Consider the following 19,522-nt stretch of genomic DNA (forward strand, 5'->3'; position numbering starts at 1 on the left):
ATATCTGTGTGCATGTGTCTCTGTGTGTGTGTGTGTGTGTGTGTGTGTATGTCTGTGTGTGTGTGTGTGTGTGTGTGCCTGTGTGTGTGTCTCTCTCCGAGGTGTGTGTGTGTGTGTGTGTGTGTGTGAAAACTCTTGGGTTGCCTCTGTCCTTCATTTTGCTAAAGCAGGGTGTCTGGTTTGGGCTGGATTTCCTGGTTGCTTCCCATGTGTGCAGAGGACTGTAGGGACTGTGGATGTGGCCACCGCATCTCGCTCTTTACACGGGTGCCAAGGGTTAGGATGGTGCAGTGGGCACCTTTGCCTGCTGAGCCGTCTCGTTAGCCCATGCTTAAATGATAATCATTGTAACATCTTATAGATAATAATAATTACTGCCACCCCTTTAACATACTCATTTCTTATGTTCATGTTTTGCTTATGTGTGTGTTTCTGTGTACCACGTACATCCCCCATGGAGGCCAGATGCCACGTGTCCTAGAACTGGAGTTAGAGGTGGTGTGAGATGTCACGTGGGCTGTGGAAACTGAACTCCGGTCCTCTGTAAGGACAGCAAGTATTAATAACCACCGAGCCATCTCTCCAGCCCCACGCTTTATTCCTTAAACAACGCAGTGGCTACATTTACCCTTATGCGATGCATCCTAAACTGCCCAGGCTTTATACCGCCGGTATTGGAATATTTATTAATAACAGAGCTCTACTGTTGAAGATGCTGGTTATGTATTGGTATTTGTTCATTCAAAACAAAAACAGTAAAGTTGGGGGTGTGGTGGCGCACACCTTTAATCTCAGCATCAGGAGGCTCTGAGTTCGAGGCCAGTGTGGTCCATAGAGCAAGTTCCAGGACAGCCAAACAAACGATAAAAGCCACAGTCAAGTTGGGATGGAAGGAAACTGTAAAGCCCTCTTTCCAAAATCTCTAATGGCCCAGCCGTGAGCCAGAACGCTGCACATCTTAGCCATTCCCTTTCCTAGTGAGGGACAAAGGTGACAGCACGGGGCGGGAGAGGGGGAGCCAGGACAAGGGTGACAGTGGAGAAGAAAAGATCTTTGTGCACAGGGACATTACCGTGTGCCTGGGAGGCTGCTTCTGGCTGCTGGCATTAGTGAGGAGTTTGGGTTTTATTGCGATTGTAACTTTCGAGACTGTGTGATCATAAGTGGCTGTTATCTTTCAGTACTTCTATTTTGAAATAGAAAACATTCATCTAAAACGAAAATACACTGTCAAATACTAATACATTTAGCAAGAAAAATACAGGATCTCTATTGGAATCATAAACTATATTTAGAAGACATATCCAATACCCAAAAATATGAAAAACATAAATCACATAGGTGGAAGAAGTTCAAAGACCAGGAAATGGAAACGGTAATGAACACTAAATCATGTTCACTTTACTGGCAGATGTGGAGGTGCAAATTAGAGTGAACTGTCTGCTTAGGTTAAAAGAATCCCCAAGCTTTCCCTAAACTCACACTGAGACGTGTGCGAGGGTCCAGTACTTAACACCCATTGCTCGTGTGTGTGAACCCCTGCAGCCTTCCTGGAACCTTACCTCCTGACTCCTGCTGCAGGTAAACGTGGATCTTCCCGGGACTGGAGACGCAGCTCACAAATAAGAGCGTGCCCTGCTTCCCTAGGGACCTGAGCTCAGTTTCCAGAACCCACGACAGGGGGTCGCCTCTGACTCCCTCCAGGGAGATCTTCTAGCCTCTGTGGGTACTTGAACTCATATGTGTGGACATACACACACGGACACACACAGAGACACGAACACACACACACACATGGACACACATGGACACACACACATGGACACACATGGACACACACACACACACACCGTGCCTCATATATGTAATTTAAAGCAAACTTAAACCTGGTGTGGTCCATAATGCCTTTATTCCAATTCCTTAGGAGGCAGAGGCAGGTGGATCTTTGTGAGTTCTGTGAGGTCTACATAGCAAGGTCCAGGTTCCAGACTAGCTAGGGACACACAATGAGACATTGTCTACAAACAAACAAACAAGACATCTTCCCCCGAGTGCAGTAATCTCAGATCAGTTTTTGTTGTCTCTGTGGGATAGTACATCTGTCTGAAGGATAAGGGCACCCCCGTTTTGGAAAGTATCAAATGTGTCACTGTGCAAGGTACCACTTCTTTATCCTTAATGCCTGACACTAAGTGTTCTTCAGTGAAACTTTGAAGTAGTTCTTCCGCCTAGTAGGGCCACTGTTCAGTATTGTCCTACACCTGTACATGTACACGTATGTGTGTGTGCCTGTGTGCATGTGTTCAGATTTGGAAGAGGTAAGCACAGATTTCTGGAGCAGCCTTTCTCCTTCTCAAGTGCTGTATAAGCAGCCATGCTAGACAGTGCCACAGACCCTATGACAGTGCATCTTGGGGCAGCTTAGAGGGTAGCACTTGGGGATGCTACTCTCTGATGCACTTGGAGGCTCATCTGCCTCTGTTTCCTGTTTCCTCACAAGTCTTTTTTTTTTTTTTTTTTTTTTTTTTGGTTCTGGAATTAGTACATTGGACTTTACAGGCACAGCAGAGAGAGATGTGTTGCTTCGTGTGACCAGTCTTAGAGGTCAGGTAGTGCCGTGTTCCTACCCAGGATGTCCGCATGAACTCTGCTTGTCTGGGGGTGTGGTTAGGTCAGGAGGAGCCAGTGAGATTGGAATGTCCGCTGGCTGGTCTTACAGAGCATTTTCAAACAAAGCTCAGGACATCGAGCTCTCTCTTCCTGAGTCTCAGCTGAAGGTTCTGTTCTGTGCCCTTGCAGCTGTTAGCAGACTAGGATTGGAATGCGACCAGAGGCTTTGTGCAGTGACTGTGTACCCTGCTAGCTCTCACTGTCCCGTATCCTGGGTCTGGGTGCTATCACTATGAGCCATCGGTCGGCTGAGGACGGGTGGAGAGTAGGAGGCATGCTCTGTCGGTCCCAGATTTGTAGACAGAGCCCACAGCGGTGCTGCTCACTAGATCAGGTTGCTGGCCTCTGAGCATTCCGTGCTCTGAAGTTGTTCAGTGTTATTCTTGGTGTTTTACTCCCTACCTCTCCATTTTCCCCTGTATTTAAGGCACTGAGGATGGCCGATGGGCTGTTTCTCACTTAGAGTTTGCTGACACCGTGGACCACAGTGGTATCCAGCAGCACAGGCCACTTTAGATTATGGAAGAGCCTGGATGTGTGCAGGAACAGCTCCTGAAGAGCTGTGGCTAACACGTGAGACTTAAACTGATGTGCTGTGTTGCCAGGGGTATCCCAGGGGAGTAGTTATCATCACAGTTATGAACCAGAGGCTGGACTAGGTCTTGTGATATGGAGAGAAGGTGGTCTGGATGTGGACTTTGCTCTGACCCTTGTTCGTGGCACTTGATCCCAAGCCAGAGGCTCTTTGTGCTTGAAGAGCCTTACTAGGAGCCGTGCAGTGTTCACTGTGGCCATATAAGGGAAATGCACAGTTTTAAATGGGGCTTTTTATAATGGGAAAAGCAAATTGTTTACACAAGGTGTAAAACTGTGTTTCAGGAGTAGACCCCTGTCTGCAAACAGAGAGTAGAGTCCCTGGGCCCCTGCTGACTGCACCTACAGCTAAACCACAGAAGCCTCGGGCCAACTCGAGGGATGAGCGCTTCCGGTCAGGTAGGTCCATAGCCCTGGAGGTACAGGAGCGGGAGGTGGGCAGCAGCAGGAGTGAGAGGGGGCAGGAGGTGGGCAGCAGCAGCAGGGGTGAGTGGGGGCAGGAGGTGGGCAGCAGCAGCAGGGGTGAGTGGGGGCAGGAGGTGGCAGCAGCAGGGGTGGTGGGCAGGAGGTGGACAGCAGCAGCAGGAGTGAGTGGGGGCAGGAGGTGGGCAGCAGGGTGAGTGGGGGGCAGGGGGCAGCAGAGGGGTGAGTGGGGGGCAGGAGGTGGGCAGCAGGGTGAGTGGGGCAGGAGGTGGGCAGCAGGAGTGAGTGGGGGCAGGAGGTGGGCAGCAGCAGCAGGGGAGTGGGGGGGGAGGTGGAGGCAGCAGCAGGGGGGTGAGTGGGGGCAGGAGGTGGGCAGCAGCAGCAGGGGTGAGTGGGGGCAGGAGGTGGGCAGCAGCATGGGGGTGAGTGGGGGGCAGGAGGTGGGCAGCAGCAGCAGGAGTGAGTGAGGGCAGGAGGTGGGCAGCAGCAGGAGTGGGGGCAGGAGGTGGGCAGCAGCAGGACATGTGTTCTGACTGCTAAGGCTTTTGGTTGGATTTTCTCTGTTAGAATGTCCACCAAAGAAGCAGTTATTTTTTGCTTGATATCATCATATTGTCTAAGAAAACAGAATCTACAGATAGGGGTTTTTTTGTTTTTGTTTTTGTTTGTTTGTTTTTCAAGACAGGGCTTCTCTGTGTAGCCCTGGATGTCCTGGAACTTGAGTTGTAGACCAGGCAGACCTCGAACTCACAAAGATCTGCCTGTCTCTGCCTCCCTAGTGCTGGGATTAGAGCCATGCACCACTAGGCACAGCTGAGATAATTCATTTTGATGTCTCACTTTTCTTACATATTGCTTGTATGCAAAGTTTGTGTGTGTGTAGGCATGTGTATGTATACATGTGTGCATGTATGTGCATGCATGTGTAGACGTGTATATATACATGTGTGTGCATGTGCATGTGCCCTCTTTTTCTTTTCCTCGTTTTCTGTTTTAGCCGTGAACTTGCCAAGTAGGCGAGCCTGACTGGCCAGTGAGTCCAGCGATCTTGCTTCTACCTCTCCGTTGGGATTATAAGCGTTCCTAGATGCTTTTAAAATATGAGTTCTAGACCCTCATGCTGGCAGTGCAAGCCCTTTACTGACTAAGCCCTCTCTCTGGTCCCCTCCTGCCTACCAGGACAGCTTCTGTCTGTATCCACTTCTCTCTCAGAAGCTCCAGGCCGCTCAGCGATGTCTGTGTACATGGGAGTAGCTATATGACTAGTATAGTTTAAATTCTCACTTAGTTAAAATTTCCCGCTATTTCGCAATGCTTTATATAAATATTTAAGTAATATTTAAATTTACTTTGATTTTGGTTTACTTTTAAAAACAGTTTTGCTTTGTGTGTGTGTGTGTGTGTGTGTGCGTGCCTGCGTGCGTTGGTGTGTGCACTGTTTATGTGTGTGGGTGCACACGTGCCATGGTGCACATGTGGACGTCTCAGACAGCTTACCGGAGTCAGTTTTTCTTTTACTTTGTAGGTTCTAGGGATCAAACAAAATGCCGGGCTTGGTGGTCATAAGTACCTTCACTTGCTGGTCCATCTTCTCCACCCCCTCTTTATTTTGGGACGCGTTCTCAGTCTCATGCAGCTCAGACTGGACTGGAACTTACTGTGTAGTAGAGCATAGCCTTTAACTTCTGGTCATTTGTTTCCACCTTGGGGACAAACAGCCTGGTCAGGTACCAAAATGCCTGGCTTACATGGCACCGGGGGTTGGAAGTCAGGGATTCATCTGTGAATCCTACTGAGTCGTGCATGTGTATGTTCAGGCGTGCATGCCCTTACATGTATGTAGAGGCATGGATGTTGGATGTCTTCCTTAATCACAGTGCACTGAATTTTTCTTACACAATAGGTGAATTGACTGGTGCACATGTTTCATGAACACTGAGACATCCTCAGTGGGACCCTCCTGAGGTGCTTAGATGCTCACACTGACTACAGGCCACTGTTTTTCAAAGTGTGTCTGCCTGCCCGCTTGCCTGCTTGCCTGCTTGCCCGCTTGCCCGCTTGCCCGCTTGCCCGCTTGCCTGCTTGCTTGCCTGCCCACTTGCTTGCCCGCTTGCCTGCTTGCTTGTGAACCTTCCGTTGACCTGCTGCTTAGCTAGGCTGGCCGGCCAGTGAACCTCTGGAAGTCCTTAGCCTTTTTCTTTTTTTAATTTATAGCTAGAAGTATTTATCAAGTTCAGAAGCGGAATGCACAGCAAAGTGATATTGAGAGACAGTCTGAGGCACAGCGGCGAGTGGGCAGGCAGAGCATTTATTTTCTGCTCGGGTGAGCAAACGTAAGAGCAGATTGTGACCACTGTAGTAAACCACCCACTGCTACTGTTGTTGCTGTGCAGATGTTCACACGGAAGCCGTGCAGGCAGCTCTGGCCAAGTACAAAGAGAGGAAGATGCCCATGCCTTCAAAGAGACGGTCTGCCCTCGTGCACTCATCTGTGGAAACCTATACACCTCCAGGTACTGAGAGAGATGGTCTCCGAAAGAGTCTCACGAGCATGGCATGGGCCCAGTGGTATAATGTTTGTTTTCACTGAACTGGAATACCCTTATAGCCTGTGGTACAGGTTTGAGAAACTTAGAAATTAAAAATTGTTTACATGTGTGTGTAGTCCTTACCTACCAATTCATAGTTGGTCCTTACCTACCAATTCATAGTTTCCGTGGTATTTTTCTTACCCTGGTAGATATTTGTATTGTAGTAGGCTTTTTGTATGGACTTTACTTTTTAAATAAGGACATAAACCAAAACCAGGCACTTAGTGGAATGTGCAGAGTTCTCGAACTGGATTTTAAAATTACTCTAATTTCTCCCCTTGATCTGTTGTGCCTCTGCCTCTGCCTCTGCCTCTGCCCCTGCCCCTGCTGCCCCTGCTGCCCCTGCCTCTGCCCACCTCTGTCCCCCGTCTGCCCTGTTTCCAACCTGACCATTTAAAATGCTTATTTGGAGAGTTTGGGGATATTTTTTTTTTTCGGAACTGGGGGGGGGACCGAACCCCGGGCTTTGTGCTTGCTAGGCAAGCGCTCTACCACTGAGCTAAATCCCCAACCCCGTTTGGGGATATTTTATCATGAGGTTTCTTTCTAATGGCCTATTAAACCAGAGTGAGGTGCAACATCTGGTGGCTTCACATCTATGCATCTCTACAGCTGCCCCTCGTGTTACCAAGTTAAAAAAAAACAAACCAGCTGACAATGATTGGTGACTTGACACATCTGAAATTATTAAAACAGTAAAGAGCAAACCTACACGATTTGCAAGGTGACCTGGTGGCTTCGGTTGGGTGCTTCTTCCCTTTAAAGAAAGGCTTATGGTTGAGGGAAGCCTTCAGATATTTGGTCTCACTATTGTTTCTGCTAATAAAGCTATAGGCACCAGCCAACAGTAAAAACAGACACACACCCTTTTAGTAACTATAAACTCATAACAAAATGCAGGCATGCTGACTTGCTGGGACTTTAGATCACAGACAGTTTTCTGAGCTGAAGCGGTTATGTTGAGGATGGACTTCTTTCCAGAGTGACTTCTCCTCTGTTCCCTGTGAACATAGAAGTAGACAGGGCCACAGTCTCCTATAGCAACGGCAGGCGAGGACATGAGGTGCGGGCTGTGGCTGGGCACCTATGGGATGCTGATATGTGGATGTGGTGCCAGTCCATGTGGATGGGCAGCAGTGAGTGCTGGACCCTCACAGTGCACATCACAGTTGGGACTTCTTAGGTTTAGGGGACAAAGGCTGTTTCCATTCCTTGTGCGTGACGTCCCATGGCCAGGACCTCTCTGGGGACCTTGGGACTTATGGGATCACTTCCCAGAAGCAGGACTTCTTATGTGCCCTTCTAGAGTGAGGTGACTTCTGAGCTGCCCACTTACCACGCGGAGTGGAATGGTGCTTCGGGCCTGGAGACAAGTGGGAGATCCTTTCCCTCTCCTGGCCCATCTCTACATCATGCTTGTCACATTATTTTAATCACAGACACGTCATCTGCCTCAGAAGATGAGGGCTCTTTACGGCGACCTGGGCGACTCACCTCCACTCTGCTCCAGAGCCATTCCGGCATCGAGCCCTGGCTCGACAGGGTCATTCAGGGCTCGTCCACCTCATCCTCTGCATCCTCCACCTCATCCCACCCGGGAGGGAGATCTGCTGCTGCTCCCAGTGCCTCCACTGCGCTTGCAGGCCTCACGGCCCACGCCCACATAGGTCAGTAACAGCCGCCCAGCCCCGCCCACCGGGAAGGGTCAGGATTGTCCGGGACAGAGGACCACTGTCAAGTGACTGAGGTCATGAGCCAGCTGTCACATGGTGCCTTGTCTGCCTGAGATATCAGCTGGCTTTTAGCTTTTAATAATCACATTTGATCACAGTGGGGTCACACTCAGATAGCTTGGCACCCAGATTAGGGCAAACAAAATGTCTCTGTTGCTAAATTGTTGTCTCCATCCAGATCTACCTCTTTCTTATCTGGGATGTGTCTTTTAGGGACAGAAGCACTTTTTTAATCCTATGGCCTGGCAGACTGGTGGGGTGTGTCCCCATCCTCAGCAACATGCTGGTCTCTTGATGTCCTGTGGTCCTTTTCTGTTTCCCAGGTGGTTGTGCTGGCCATCCTGCGCCTGGCTCTCTAGTCACCGTTTTTCCCTGGGGCTTTGCATAGGTGACTGTAAGGGCTATCTGCTGTCCTGTGCACAGGCCCTGATATGGGGGCTCAGGCTCTAGCTTCAGTCTGATCTTTCTTCCTATAGTCTTCCTAAAGACAAGATGTCAGTCCAGTCCTAAAGATACAGCAGTCTTCTCAGCCAGATAGCTCTTGGGTGTCAGAAGTCTTAGAAAGGCGCCTTGAGCCGTTCGAAACCCAGTATGTAAATAGTTTATGGGTGTGTGAGGCCCACCGACTGTGTCCCAGGACCTTAAAAAAGAATGAGTACAGCTTGCCTGAGGTCTCACTGATTAGTGGGGAAGCTGCCTCTTTGTTTTATTCTGCTGGACCTGGGGTGGCGAGCATTTTCGGTGTATCAGGACTAGTTGGGGAGGCAGTAAGGGTTTCAGCAGGCCACGGTAGGTGGTCTTCTGAGTTCTTTTCCTGTCGAGTCTGCTGTGCTGGCTGGATTAGGGCTTAGTGGTGGGGGTTTCTCTTCGTAGCCTGTGGTTTGTCTCAACATCCTCTGTGGGGCCTGTCAGTGTGGCTCTTTGATTTTTATTTCTTGAGTCCCTGTACAGTCCCTGTAATCTGCTGAACATCTGTTCTCCACTGTAGCGAGTGTCCTGGGGAGACTTGAGGTTCCTCTGCCACATCGCGCTTCTTACCCACAGAGCAGCTGCATGTAGCAGGCCACAAGAGGAGACAGCCCTTAGAGCAGCTGCCTCCCGGGTGTCTGTGGCTTGCTTGTTTCCTGTGTGGCTGTTGGCTGTGGGCTACATTTCCTCAAGGAATCTTGACAGCCTGGAGCGGGAAAGTAGCTATTACTTTGCTTTCCTGTTTCTCTGGAGGCTTTTGTTTGTTTTTGTTCTACATTTGCTTGTTTATTTAGTGGGGTTCTGTGTGTGTGTGTGTGTGTGTGTGTGTGTGTGTGTGTGTGTGTGTGTGTGTGTGTGTGTGTGTGTGTGTGTGTGCCCTCACTGCGTCTGAGTAACGCCAGTTTCCTGACTCTGTTGTCTCAGGCTCTTTCTAGGGGTGCAGGACCCTAGAGCACACAGCATGAAAGGCTTGTCCCGGCCACGCTGGTACTCCTCGATCGTGTTTAGCATGCTAACCTAGCCCTGGCTCTCAGCATTCGGCAGACACAGCCTCAGAGCTCAGTGGTTCTGCTATGGCTAGCTTCGGTGTGTTCATTCTCTGTAGAGGATGTGGCTGTAGGGATCATAAGGTGGCTCTGCTGCCTGTGCTGGTGGGAGACCGGTCCTGCCTCCTGCAGGGGTGCTGGGAGGGCCCTTTGTCTTCTGACATGCTTGGCCTAGCATTGATCGAGGTGCGTGTGTGTGTGTGCGTGTGTGTGTGTGTGTGTGTGCGCGTGTGTGTGTGTGTGTGTTCATGCGCGTGTGTGTGCGTGTGTGTGTTCGTGTGTGTGTGTTCGTTCACATGAATACGTGTGTGGCATGTGCCACGGTGTGCATGTGGAAGTCAGTTCTTTCCTTCTATTATGTGATCCAGGGACTGAACTGAGGTCAGAGTTCACGGCAAGTGGTTTTATCCACTGAGCCGTCTCATCGACTCTTAACTTGATTTCTAAATTCAGATTTAACCTCCTTAATCTCAAATCTGAAATTTAGAGCAGCACATTGGGACATTTCAGAGTTTCTGTTAGGAGTGCTTCACTAGCAAGGTGTGTAAACGTCCCAGATTTTTGCTTCTCTGATTTCTGAACTGCACAGCTCCTTGGTCACTGGCCGAGTGCGTCCTCAGTGTGCCCCATCCTCATCACAAAGCCATTTTCGCTTCCCCTCTAATTAGCTCTTTAACTGAGCGAAGGAAAAACTAGGAAGAACAATACAGCAAGTAACAATTTGAAGTGTAACCTTTTAGGTAAAGGTTATTTCATGTATTAGTTTCAGTTTTTGGATTGAGGAAATAAAGACATCAAACATTTTGACAAATATAAAACATCTATCTTCAAAAGCAGTGCTTACAGTGGTAGTTTGGAAAAGCAAAGTTTAGTTTGATGTAGCGGGTATATCCTTTATAGTATGTAAGGTACCGTCTTTTGACATAGACTTTTACAACCATTCTTCTTTTCGCTAGGTTTGGAAGCACAGGGATGTTTCTTTATAACCGGAAGGTCATCCTGAGAGTTGAAGTTTAAAGTTTGCTCATCAGCAGGCCTTTCAAGGGCTGTGAAAACTGCCACTCAAGTTTTAAAACTTTTTTTCAAAAATGTGTATTCTGTTATATAAATAGCAGGTGTTTGTTTTTTCCTTTATATTTTCTTTCTACCTATTCAGATTGCTATTGAATTTTTTCCAGGTTAATGAAATGATAGATGATCAGAATTGAAGCACCAGAGTCTTAAGCAGAGTCTTAACGGAGACACGGAGCACACTTAATGTAAATTCTGCAGATCACCAGCCTTCACCACACGGGCTCGCTGCCCCGAGTGTGCACTCAGTGCGAGCCACGTAGCCGCATTCTATAGTTATTTTCTGAATTTCTTTCATAGCGGTAGGCCCAACAGTAATGAAAATTCAATAGCAAATTATAGTCAGTATTTGGAACAGGTCAAAGTCCTGTTTCATGAAAATTAAACAAAAAAAAATTATGTTGAATAAAATGAAAGGAATAATTTAAGTTGTATCTTATGCATCTGTCTTAAATATAGTATTAATTGATTATACATCATATATATATATATTAAGTTGACTGTGGTCTCTTGATATAGAAAATATTTTGTTCATTTGAGATGGGTTGTGTTATAACTGTACAGGCTGGCCTTGAACTTGTGACCCTTCTGTCCCCAGACAGTTAGACTTATAGGTGTACATCACTTATGGTACATCTATGTCATTGCAGAAAATTTTTAACTAGCATATGAGACACTTTTAGTTTTCGTATTTAATTTAAAAAAAATTGCAGACACAGGGTCTCACTATGTAACTCTGGCTATCCTGGAATTTTCTATGTAGACCAGGCTTGCCTTGAACGTAGAGAGATCTGCCTGCCCTTGGCTCCTGAGGTGCTGGTATTAAAGGCATGCTTAGTGCCTGACTGTTTTTGTCCCTTTTTTTTTTTTTTAAAAGATTTTATGTGTATGATTATTTTGCCAGCATATACCCCTATGAACATGCAGTATCTGCAGAGGCCAGAAGAGGGCATTGGATCTCCTGGAACTGGCATTACGGCAGTTGCGAGCTGCCATGTGGGTGCCGGGAACTGAACCCGGGTCCCTGCAAGAGCAGCCAGTGCTCTTAGAAGGGAAGTTAGAAGGCTGTTTGGTTTTCATAATGTAACAAAAAGCATTTATTAGCATTTTTATTTCAAATTAAGTTTTGTTTCCTTCAGGGAAACTTTCCAACTACAGTCTTGTTGAGCAGCACTGTTAAGAGGCAAGTTTCCTGAGCACTTCTGATAAAAAACTTGGTCGTTCGAGGTCTGTATCAGTTGAGGAGACGTATTGAGCCGCCTCATTTCCTGCTTAGAGCACAGACAATGAAAGTTTAGACTGACAGGTTTGGAAGGAAACGTAATGCTTGTTGAATTAATCACTGTTATTTGGTTATGTTTTTCAAAAACCAGATCTGCACTCCGCCCCACCCGATGTTACCACTGGGCTTGTGGAACACTCACACTTCGAGCGTCCACAGATGGCCTCTGTACGAGGTGTTCCTCGAGGGCACAGCAGGAACGTGCTGGAGACCGCAGATGGTAAGAAAGGCGTCTCTCTCTTTTCTGAAACAACAGCGGGCAGGACTCTGTGATATTTCAGGTGGCCTTTGTGTATTCCCTTTCTCTAGCTAATCATGTCATTTATGCAAATCAACAGAAACCAGTGTGCAGGGAACGCAGTATAGAAAAACATCATGTAGAAGAGTGATCGGTGGTATCTAGGAAAGAGGCCCCTTCCCGATTCTGGAGGAGAAGGGAAATAGGCCACCGTGGAAAGCTCCTACACTTGGAGTGAGCTGGGTACCGCACCTCACATCCCTGGCAGCCTTTGAGGTTGATGCAGACTCAGAGAATGATGTGAGGGAATTTAGAGCTTCAAATAATAATATTATAAAATAAATATGCCTAGGCTCAGTGTTCTAAGAGTTTCCTTAAGTAAAAAAAAAGAAGACCAAGGTAAATGTAAAGCAGAGGAAAGAGACACTAAACACAGGAGGAGCACACACGGAGGACAAACAGCAGAGCGGTGCAGGCTGAAGGCTGGCTCTCGGAAAGGCTAGTTCTTAGTTTCCTGTGAGTGGGTCAGGACAGATGGATGAGGCAGAGCCAGAATGCCTACTGTAGCAACGCCTCTGATTAACAACCCGTGGAAGCCCTCGCCAGGAAAATGAAGCAAAGAAAAACCAACAGAAGACATCAACAGAAGTCTCTCCACAGACGTGCAAAACCAAAGGATAAGCAGGCGACACAGACAGACATACTAGTGACTTCAGTGAAGTCGCAAGATACAAAGTCACCACAGAAAGGCCAGTTAAAATTACTCAATATAAATTCATCATATGATCCCTGTGAGAAATTCACGGAACTTTAAATGGTCATAATATAAACTTACCCTAAAAATGTATGCTCATGATAATCTGGGAAGTGAGGATCGAAGCTGAGGATGCTCGTGTTTGTAAAACTGGTCTCAGGGCAGGAGCAGTCAGAGCGTGTAGGCCTGGTGAAAAGACAACTCTCTGTGTCCCCGAACAGAACAGAAAACTCATAAATCAGCCCTCATGTGTGTGAGCAAATGGTTTTGGAAAGCACTGTTTCATGAGCTAGCGTCCTGGATTGTATAAGGAGAAGGCAACCGAGGGTTCGCCCCTCTCACCCCCTGCTTCTCACCTGTGGATTCAGTGAGGCCAGTTGTCTGAAGCTCTTGCTGGTCAGTGTCCCTCACTAACGTGGGAAGTATCCTGGTAAACCGTCCCGGAATGAATCCTTTTCCTGTGATTTGGTTTCATCCGGGTATTTTGTCACAACAGGGAAAGATGAACACAGCACATAAAACAACTTAGGAATTTTTTTCTCTGAACCTGTTCCTGCAAAACTAAGGAAAGGGGAGTGCACACAGTCATACTTGCAGCACTGTATTAGAAACTATATCAAATCATTGAAGCCTCACAAGTTGGCTCAGGAAAGGTCGTCGGTTCACACTGTAGAGGCCCGTGCACTCTGTTAAAGTGCTTTCCCAAGTGATGTTAAATGGAGAAGAAAAGTCAAAGGACATCACCTGGGTAAGAAAGAAGATCCCAAATCATGACTGCAGCTGTGTCCTTCATCGTAGGGCCCAGGAAGGATGACCAGACAGCAATGCAAATGTCGTCTTTTAAGAGGAGGAGCAAGATGGAACCGGTGTAGTAGGGTGTGGTCTTTCTCAGTTGTCTCTTATACAGTGTGCTGGCTTGAATGAGAATGGCCCCATCAGCTAGTTGAGTGCTTAGTCACCAGGGAGTGGAACTGTTTGAGAAGGATTAAGAGGTGTGGCTTTGTCTCTCTTCTGCCTGCTGCCTACAGATCAGGGTGTAGAGTTTTAGCTAATACTTGAGCACCATGTGTGTCTGCTTCCCACTGAGGTGATTTAGAGCCACGTCTCTAAAACTGTAAGCAAGCCCCTGATTCAGTGCTTTTTTTCTATGAGGTGCCATAGTCGTGGTGTCTTCCACAACGGTAGAACAGCTACTGAGACATGCAGTGTGTTATCTGTCATTGTTCTGACAGAATACCCAAAGAGAAAGGGTTTAAAGAGGTCCCACTCATAGCTGAAAAGCAATCAAGGGCTGCTGTGGGAAGAAGAGTCGTTCTCCCCGACAATAAGATCCCTGAGAGGTTATCCATGCTCCCGTTAATGGCCCCATACCTGTATACATACTGCAGCGTGTGTGTGTGTGTGTGTGTGTGTGTGTGTGTGTGTATGTGTATGTGTGTATCTCCACGCATGGGAGTGTGTGTGTGTGAACACACGCGTGTGTGTAATGTATAGATGTTTCGCTTGCATATACATGTACCGTATGTGTGCCTGGTGTCCACAGAGGCCAGAAGAGGGCATCAGATCCCCTAGGACTGGGATGGCAGATGTTTGCGAGCTGCCGTGTGGGCACTGGGAATCAAACCTGAGTCCTGGAAGAACAGCCAGTGTGCTCTCAAGTGTGGAGCCATCTCTTCAGCCCTAATAATTTACTTTTCTTAAACCTAAAATTAAACTGGAAAATCTCTTCTTTTCTTCCCCTCTCTTCTCTTCTTACCTCCTTCTCTTCTAACACAGGGTCTCACTATGTAGCCAAGGCTGGCCTGGAACTCCCTATGAAGACCAGGATGGCCTCAAATTCATAGAGACCTACCTGCTCTCTGCCTCCCAAGAGCTAGGATTAAAGGTGTGTGTCACCACCCCTAGCTTACACTGAACTAAAATATTGTAAACTAAATTAAACTTAATTTAATTCACATTAAATTCATTACATGTCGACATAAATCTCATGTTAAGGAAGAATTTCTGCCACAGTAGACACCATTGGTGTTGCTGTTGTGTGGGTGTCTGCCTGACAGAAGCATCTACGTTCCCACCACTGGCTTAGGTGTCTGCTGCTGTCAGACGTGTCCTCTGCAGAAGAGCAGGAAAAGTACATTACATTCTCGTTTAAAAATAATTTTTGAGATTTTACTTCTTTTTATTTTTTAATGTATATTGGTTGTTGCATGTAATGTCTGTGCACCATGTATACACAGTGCCCACAGGGGCCAGAAGAGGTTATTGGATCCTCCTGGAGTTACATATGTTTTTAATTTGCTGGGATTTGAACCCAGGTCCTGTGGAAGAGCAGTCAGTGTCCTAACCATTGAGCCATCTCTCAAGTATCTATAGATTATATTCTGATAAGACCATGCAATGAGTTTGACAAGGACTCTGAAAGGGCTGTGGAGTTACCCTCCTCCCCACAGGATTTTGGGATTACTTTGTAAACTGTTGGCTTAAAACAAATCCTGTTTCTTGAAAGATATCCAGTAAATGCTTGTCAAATGGATTGGCACAGTCTGAAATGATTGATAGGACCAGCAGCTGGCTGGATCTGTAGGTCTGCCCCACTGAACAGCTGGTTATCAAACCTCACACCAAGTGTCTGCCCCACTGAACAGCTGGTCATTAAACCTCACACCTGGTGTGTACCCCACTGAACAGCTGGTCATCAAACCTCATACCTGGTGTCTGCCCCACTGAACAGCTGGTCATCAGTCCTCACACCTGGTGTCTGCCCCATTGAACAGCTGGTCATCAAACCTCACACCTGGTGTCTGCCCCACTGAACAGCTGGTCATCAAACCTCACACCTGGTGTGTATTCCACTGAACTGCTGGTCATCAAACCTCATACTTGGTGTGTGACCATTGAACGGCTGGTCATCAAACCTCACACCTGGTGTGTATTCCACTGAACAGCTGGTCATCAAACCTCACACCTGGTGTGTGCTCCAGTGGTTATGGTATGACACAGTCTTTTTCTGCTCTCCCCTTGACAGGTGTGCCTGTGAACAGCAGAGTGTCCTCCAAAATCCAGCAGCTATTGAATACCCTGAAGAGGCCAAAACGCCCTCCTCTGAAGGAGTTTTTTGTGGATGATTTTGAGGAGTTACTGGAAGGTAGAATTCCCTGACTTGGTCTTGAATGTTTTTGTGAACATTGTGGCCAGAAAGTCTGAAGACAGGCAAATGTGCATTTCCCGTGAGTCGCTACATGCTGTGACACAGTAAAATAACTGGTCACCATGTGCAGTGGTGAGTGTGGAGCCACACTGACTGCTTCCTGTGTGTAAGAAACTGAGGTGACTTAGCATCTCTGCATCCGGTCTGCTGGTGAGCACCTCATAAAAATACTTCCAATGTTTCATTGAATTTAGATTGTTTAAATTTTCATTGTAGATTATTTAAGTTTTGGTGTAAACATTAAGTCCAAACTACCTGTCATCCCATGACTTTAAAGCATTTGGTTTTTAACTTATCTTTGGCTTCTTTTCCAAATGTTAGCCTCTCATTTATAAATGAGTATATATTTAGAAAAGAAAGGGTGCAGACTTTAAATTTTTTTTAAAGAAAACTAGTAAGAGTAAGAAATAGCCCATTGAGCACAGAAAGAAGCCAGTGCTGGCATGTATGTGTATATATATATATATATATATATATATATATATATATATATATATATGCATGCCCCTGTGTTCTGTGTGCATGCATGTGTGTATATATGCACACATGCATGTGTGTATGCATGTGTGTGCATGTTTGTATGTATTTGTGCATATGTATATGTATATCTGTGTGTGTATGTCTATGTGTATATGTGTGTATGTATGTCTATGTGTGTACATGTGTGTGTATATGTGTATGTGTGTGTATGTCTCTGTGTCTGTGTGTGTGTATATGTGTGTGTATGTGTGTATGTCTGTGTGTGTATGTGTCTGTATGTGTGTGCGTGTGTGTCTGTGTGTGTGCGCCTGTGTGTGTGTGTGTGTGTATGTGTGTCTGTCTGTGTGTGTGTCTGTCTGTGTGTGCCTGTGTGTGTGTGTATGTATGTCTGTGCGTGTCTGTGTGCATGCGTGTATGTGTGTGTGTATGTAGACGACAGGCACCATACAACTGACCCTCACTACCATGCCTCTGTGCAGTGTTGCCAGCATAGGCATCTCGTTTACCCTTGAACATGAGGTCTGTTTTCAGAACCTGGTCGTCCTATGTAAGGAGACCACTGTACCTTTTAAGTTCAGAGTTCACAGTACATAAGTTTTTTAAAGCAGGATGTCAGCCTTTTGGGGGCAGTGGACTCACCCTACTCTAGGCTGGCTTTAAAGTTGCAGTCTTCCTCCCGAGCCTTTTCAGCGCTGGGATTGCAGGTGCCTGCCATCATGCTGAGCCAGCAGGCCTTCTTTTCTCTGTTTACACCACAGCTGTTGGAAAGGAAAGTCTTCCTCCCACCCCGACCAGGGTTGGAGCTCAGGACCTCACACTTGGAGGTGAATACCACTCATCGCCTGCAGCCTAGAGAGCAGATTTGTCGAACACTGTGACAGCTGATTGCATAACCCCTAGGAATAGACTTCTGTGCTGTCCTCCTGAATGATGCCAGTGTGTTTACTTAATTATTAATTATTAATGTGTGAGTGTTTGCCTACATGTGTGTATGTATCATTTGTGTGGTTGATACCTGTGGGGGTCAGAAACATAACCGGAGCCAGTGGATCCGAGACTTAAGAGCAACAATGTTCTTACCCCCCTGGTGGTCTCCCGAGCCCCCAGTGCTGGTGGTTTTGATGCCCAACTGCACAGGTGGTTCTGCCCGGTTGGTCTAAGTGAGCTGGTCTCAGGGACCAGTTTCTTGGGCTCTCAGGACTTCTTGTCCCTGTTCGGAGCTGCAGAATTCCACCGTGTCAGAGGGCATCCCCAATGGAGGAAGGTAGAAATGGCTTGGGGTCACCTTCATCATATGAGGTTGTGGGGAACAGAATGGTGAATAGTTTTTTGTCTAAAAATTATTGTGTATAACTAACCTTGCTTTAGTCCTTTGGTTAATCCGTCTGTGACTCTGGGCAGATTATATTATAATTTTTTTTAATTTTGGTTACAGTGAAATCATAAAGTACAGTCGCTAGTAAGCAGATGTGTGCATGGTGCTGTGAGCTGTCTCGTTACTTTGTAGTTCAGCAACCGGATCCCAATCAGCCCAAGCCGGAGGGGGAGCAGATGGCTGTGCTGAAGGGAGAACCTCTGTCAGTGGGGACTTCGGGGCCACCGACTCTGTTGGCTGCACTGCAGCTGTGGGGCACAACACAGCCTAAGGCCCCCTGCCTGACTGCCTTGGATACATCGGGGAAAGCCATCTGCACCCTCACCTATGGTAAGTATCACAGAAGGCAGCCTGCCTCCCACATACCTCACTGCTCTCCATGTGCCACAGCACACGATGCTTGCTGCACATTGTAAAGCACACAGATCCACCCACATGGCAGGCTTCCATTTGTGTTCGTCTCTGGTTTTGAGATAGGGTCATACTTGTAGCTCTGGTTGGCCTTGAACTCACAGCGATCTATCTGCCTCTGCCCCAGAGTGCTGGGATTAAAGACATGCACCACACATGGCATGACCACATTCTTGATGTCGTAGCTTTATATGACAAGTTTTGACAGTGTAGAGCATCTTCTCTCGTCACCAAGGCTGTCTTAGCTGTCTGCACTCCATGTAGGGTCTGTTTTGGAAGCAGCTTGTTGGGTGTCTCTGAATCTGAGGTTTTGAATCTGTTTGGGAGTGAGCGCCTTTGCATTTGTGAGGCTTTCCTGTCAATAATGCGTTACAGGTTTTTCCTTTTTTAACGTGTGTGCACACGTGTGCACATGTTTATTGTGGCATTCACACAGAGGTCAGAGGACTACTTGTGGAAGTCATTGCTTTCTTTCTACCTTGTGGCTTCTAGGAACTGGACTTGGGTTGTCAGATTTGGTGACAAGGGCTTTTCCCACTGAACCATCTTACTAGCCCATGATTTATAACTTTGTTTCTTTTATGTTTCCTGTGACGCTTAACTCTTAAGTATATGAATAGTACTGTAGCTTTTATGCTGGATGGCCTTGTTATGTTGGTAAATCTGTCAGCCTTATGAAATTCACTTATAAAAGACTCACAAGGTACATGATCATAGCAACTGCAAACACTGTTTTATTTCCAGCTGTTTTACCTCCTCTGCCTTGCTCTGCTGATGTATTCAGTCAGACATTGAAGGCACACGTTGCCACCTTGCCTCTGCTCTCTGAGGAAGGCCTCAGCATGTGACATCACTGCGATATTTCCTGCTGGATTTAACGGTACTCTAGATCGCATAAGGAAGTTTGTTTCCTTCCATGCCTAGTCAAATATTTTATAGACATTTAAAAATTGTGAATAATGTAGTTTCCACCCACCTTTTGAGATGATCTGCGTTTTCATTCTTGTCCCGTTAACATGGCATATTATGCTGATGTGTCAGAGTTTACATTGTGGAGGTAAGACTAACCTGCTCACAAAGCATCATTCATGACAGGTAGATTCTGCTGGGAAGTGTGGGTGTACTAACACCCGAAACTGATCTTTAAAGCAGGCTAAAACCGTGTGTGAAGTTTAATC

General features: G+C 46.9%; 1 protein-coding gene across 1 annotated transcript in view; it reads left to right on the forward strand.

Moving 5' to 3' along the window:
• The window catches only part of Dip2a (disco interacting protein 2 homolog A), a 78,190-nt gene that overhangs the window by 20,159 nt on the left and 38,509 nt on the right, over positions 1 to 19,522 (forward strand). The window contains exons 3-8 of the mRNA XM_032911055.1: positions 3,550 to 3,663; positions 6,081 to 6,200; positions 7,718 to 7,945; positions 11,970 to 12,098; positions 15,896 to 16,015; positions 18,066 to 18,263. Coding sequence (XP_032766946.1) covers positions 3,550 to 3,663; positions 6,081 to 6,200; positions 7,718 to 7,945; positions 11,970 to 12,098; positions 15,896 to 16,015; positions 18,066 to 18,263 — 909 coding nt within the window. The remainder of the gene's footprint in view (positions 1 to 3,549; positions 3,664 to 6,080; positions 6,201 to 7,717; positions 7,946 to 11,969; positions 12,099 to 15,895; positions 16,016 to 18,065; positions 18,264 to 19,522) is intronic.

Source organism: Rattus rattus, chromosome 8 (genome assembly GCF_011064425.1).
Source record: "Rattus rattus isolate New Zealand chromosome 8, Rrattus_CSIRO_v1, whole genome shotgun sequence".
NCBI lineage: Eukaryota > Metazoa > Chordata > Mammalia > Rodentia > Muridae > Rattus > Rattus rattus.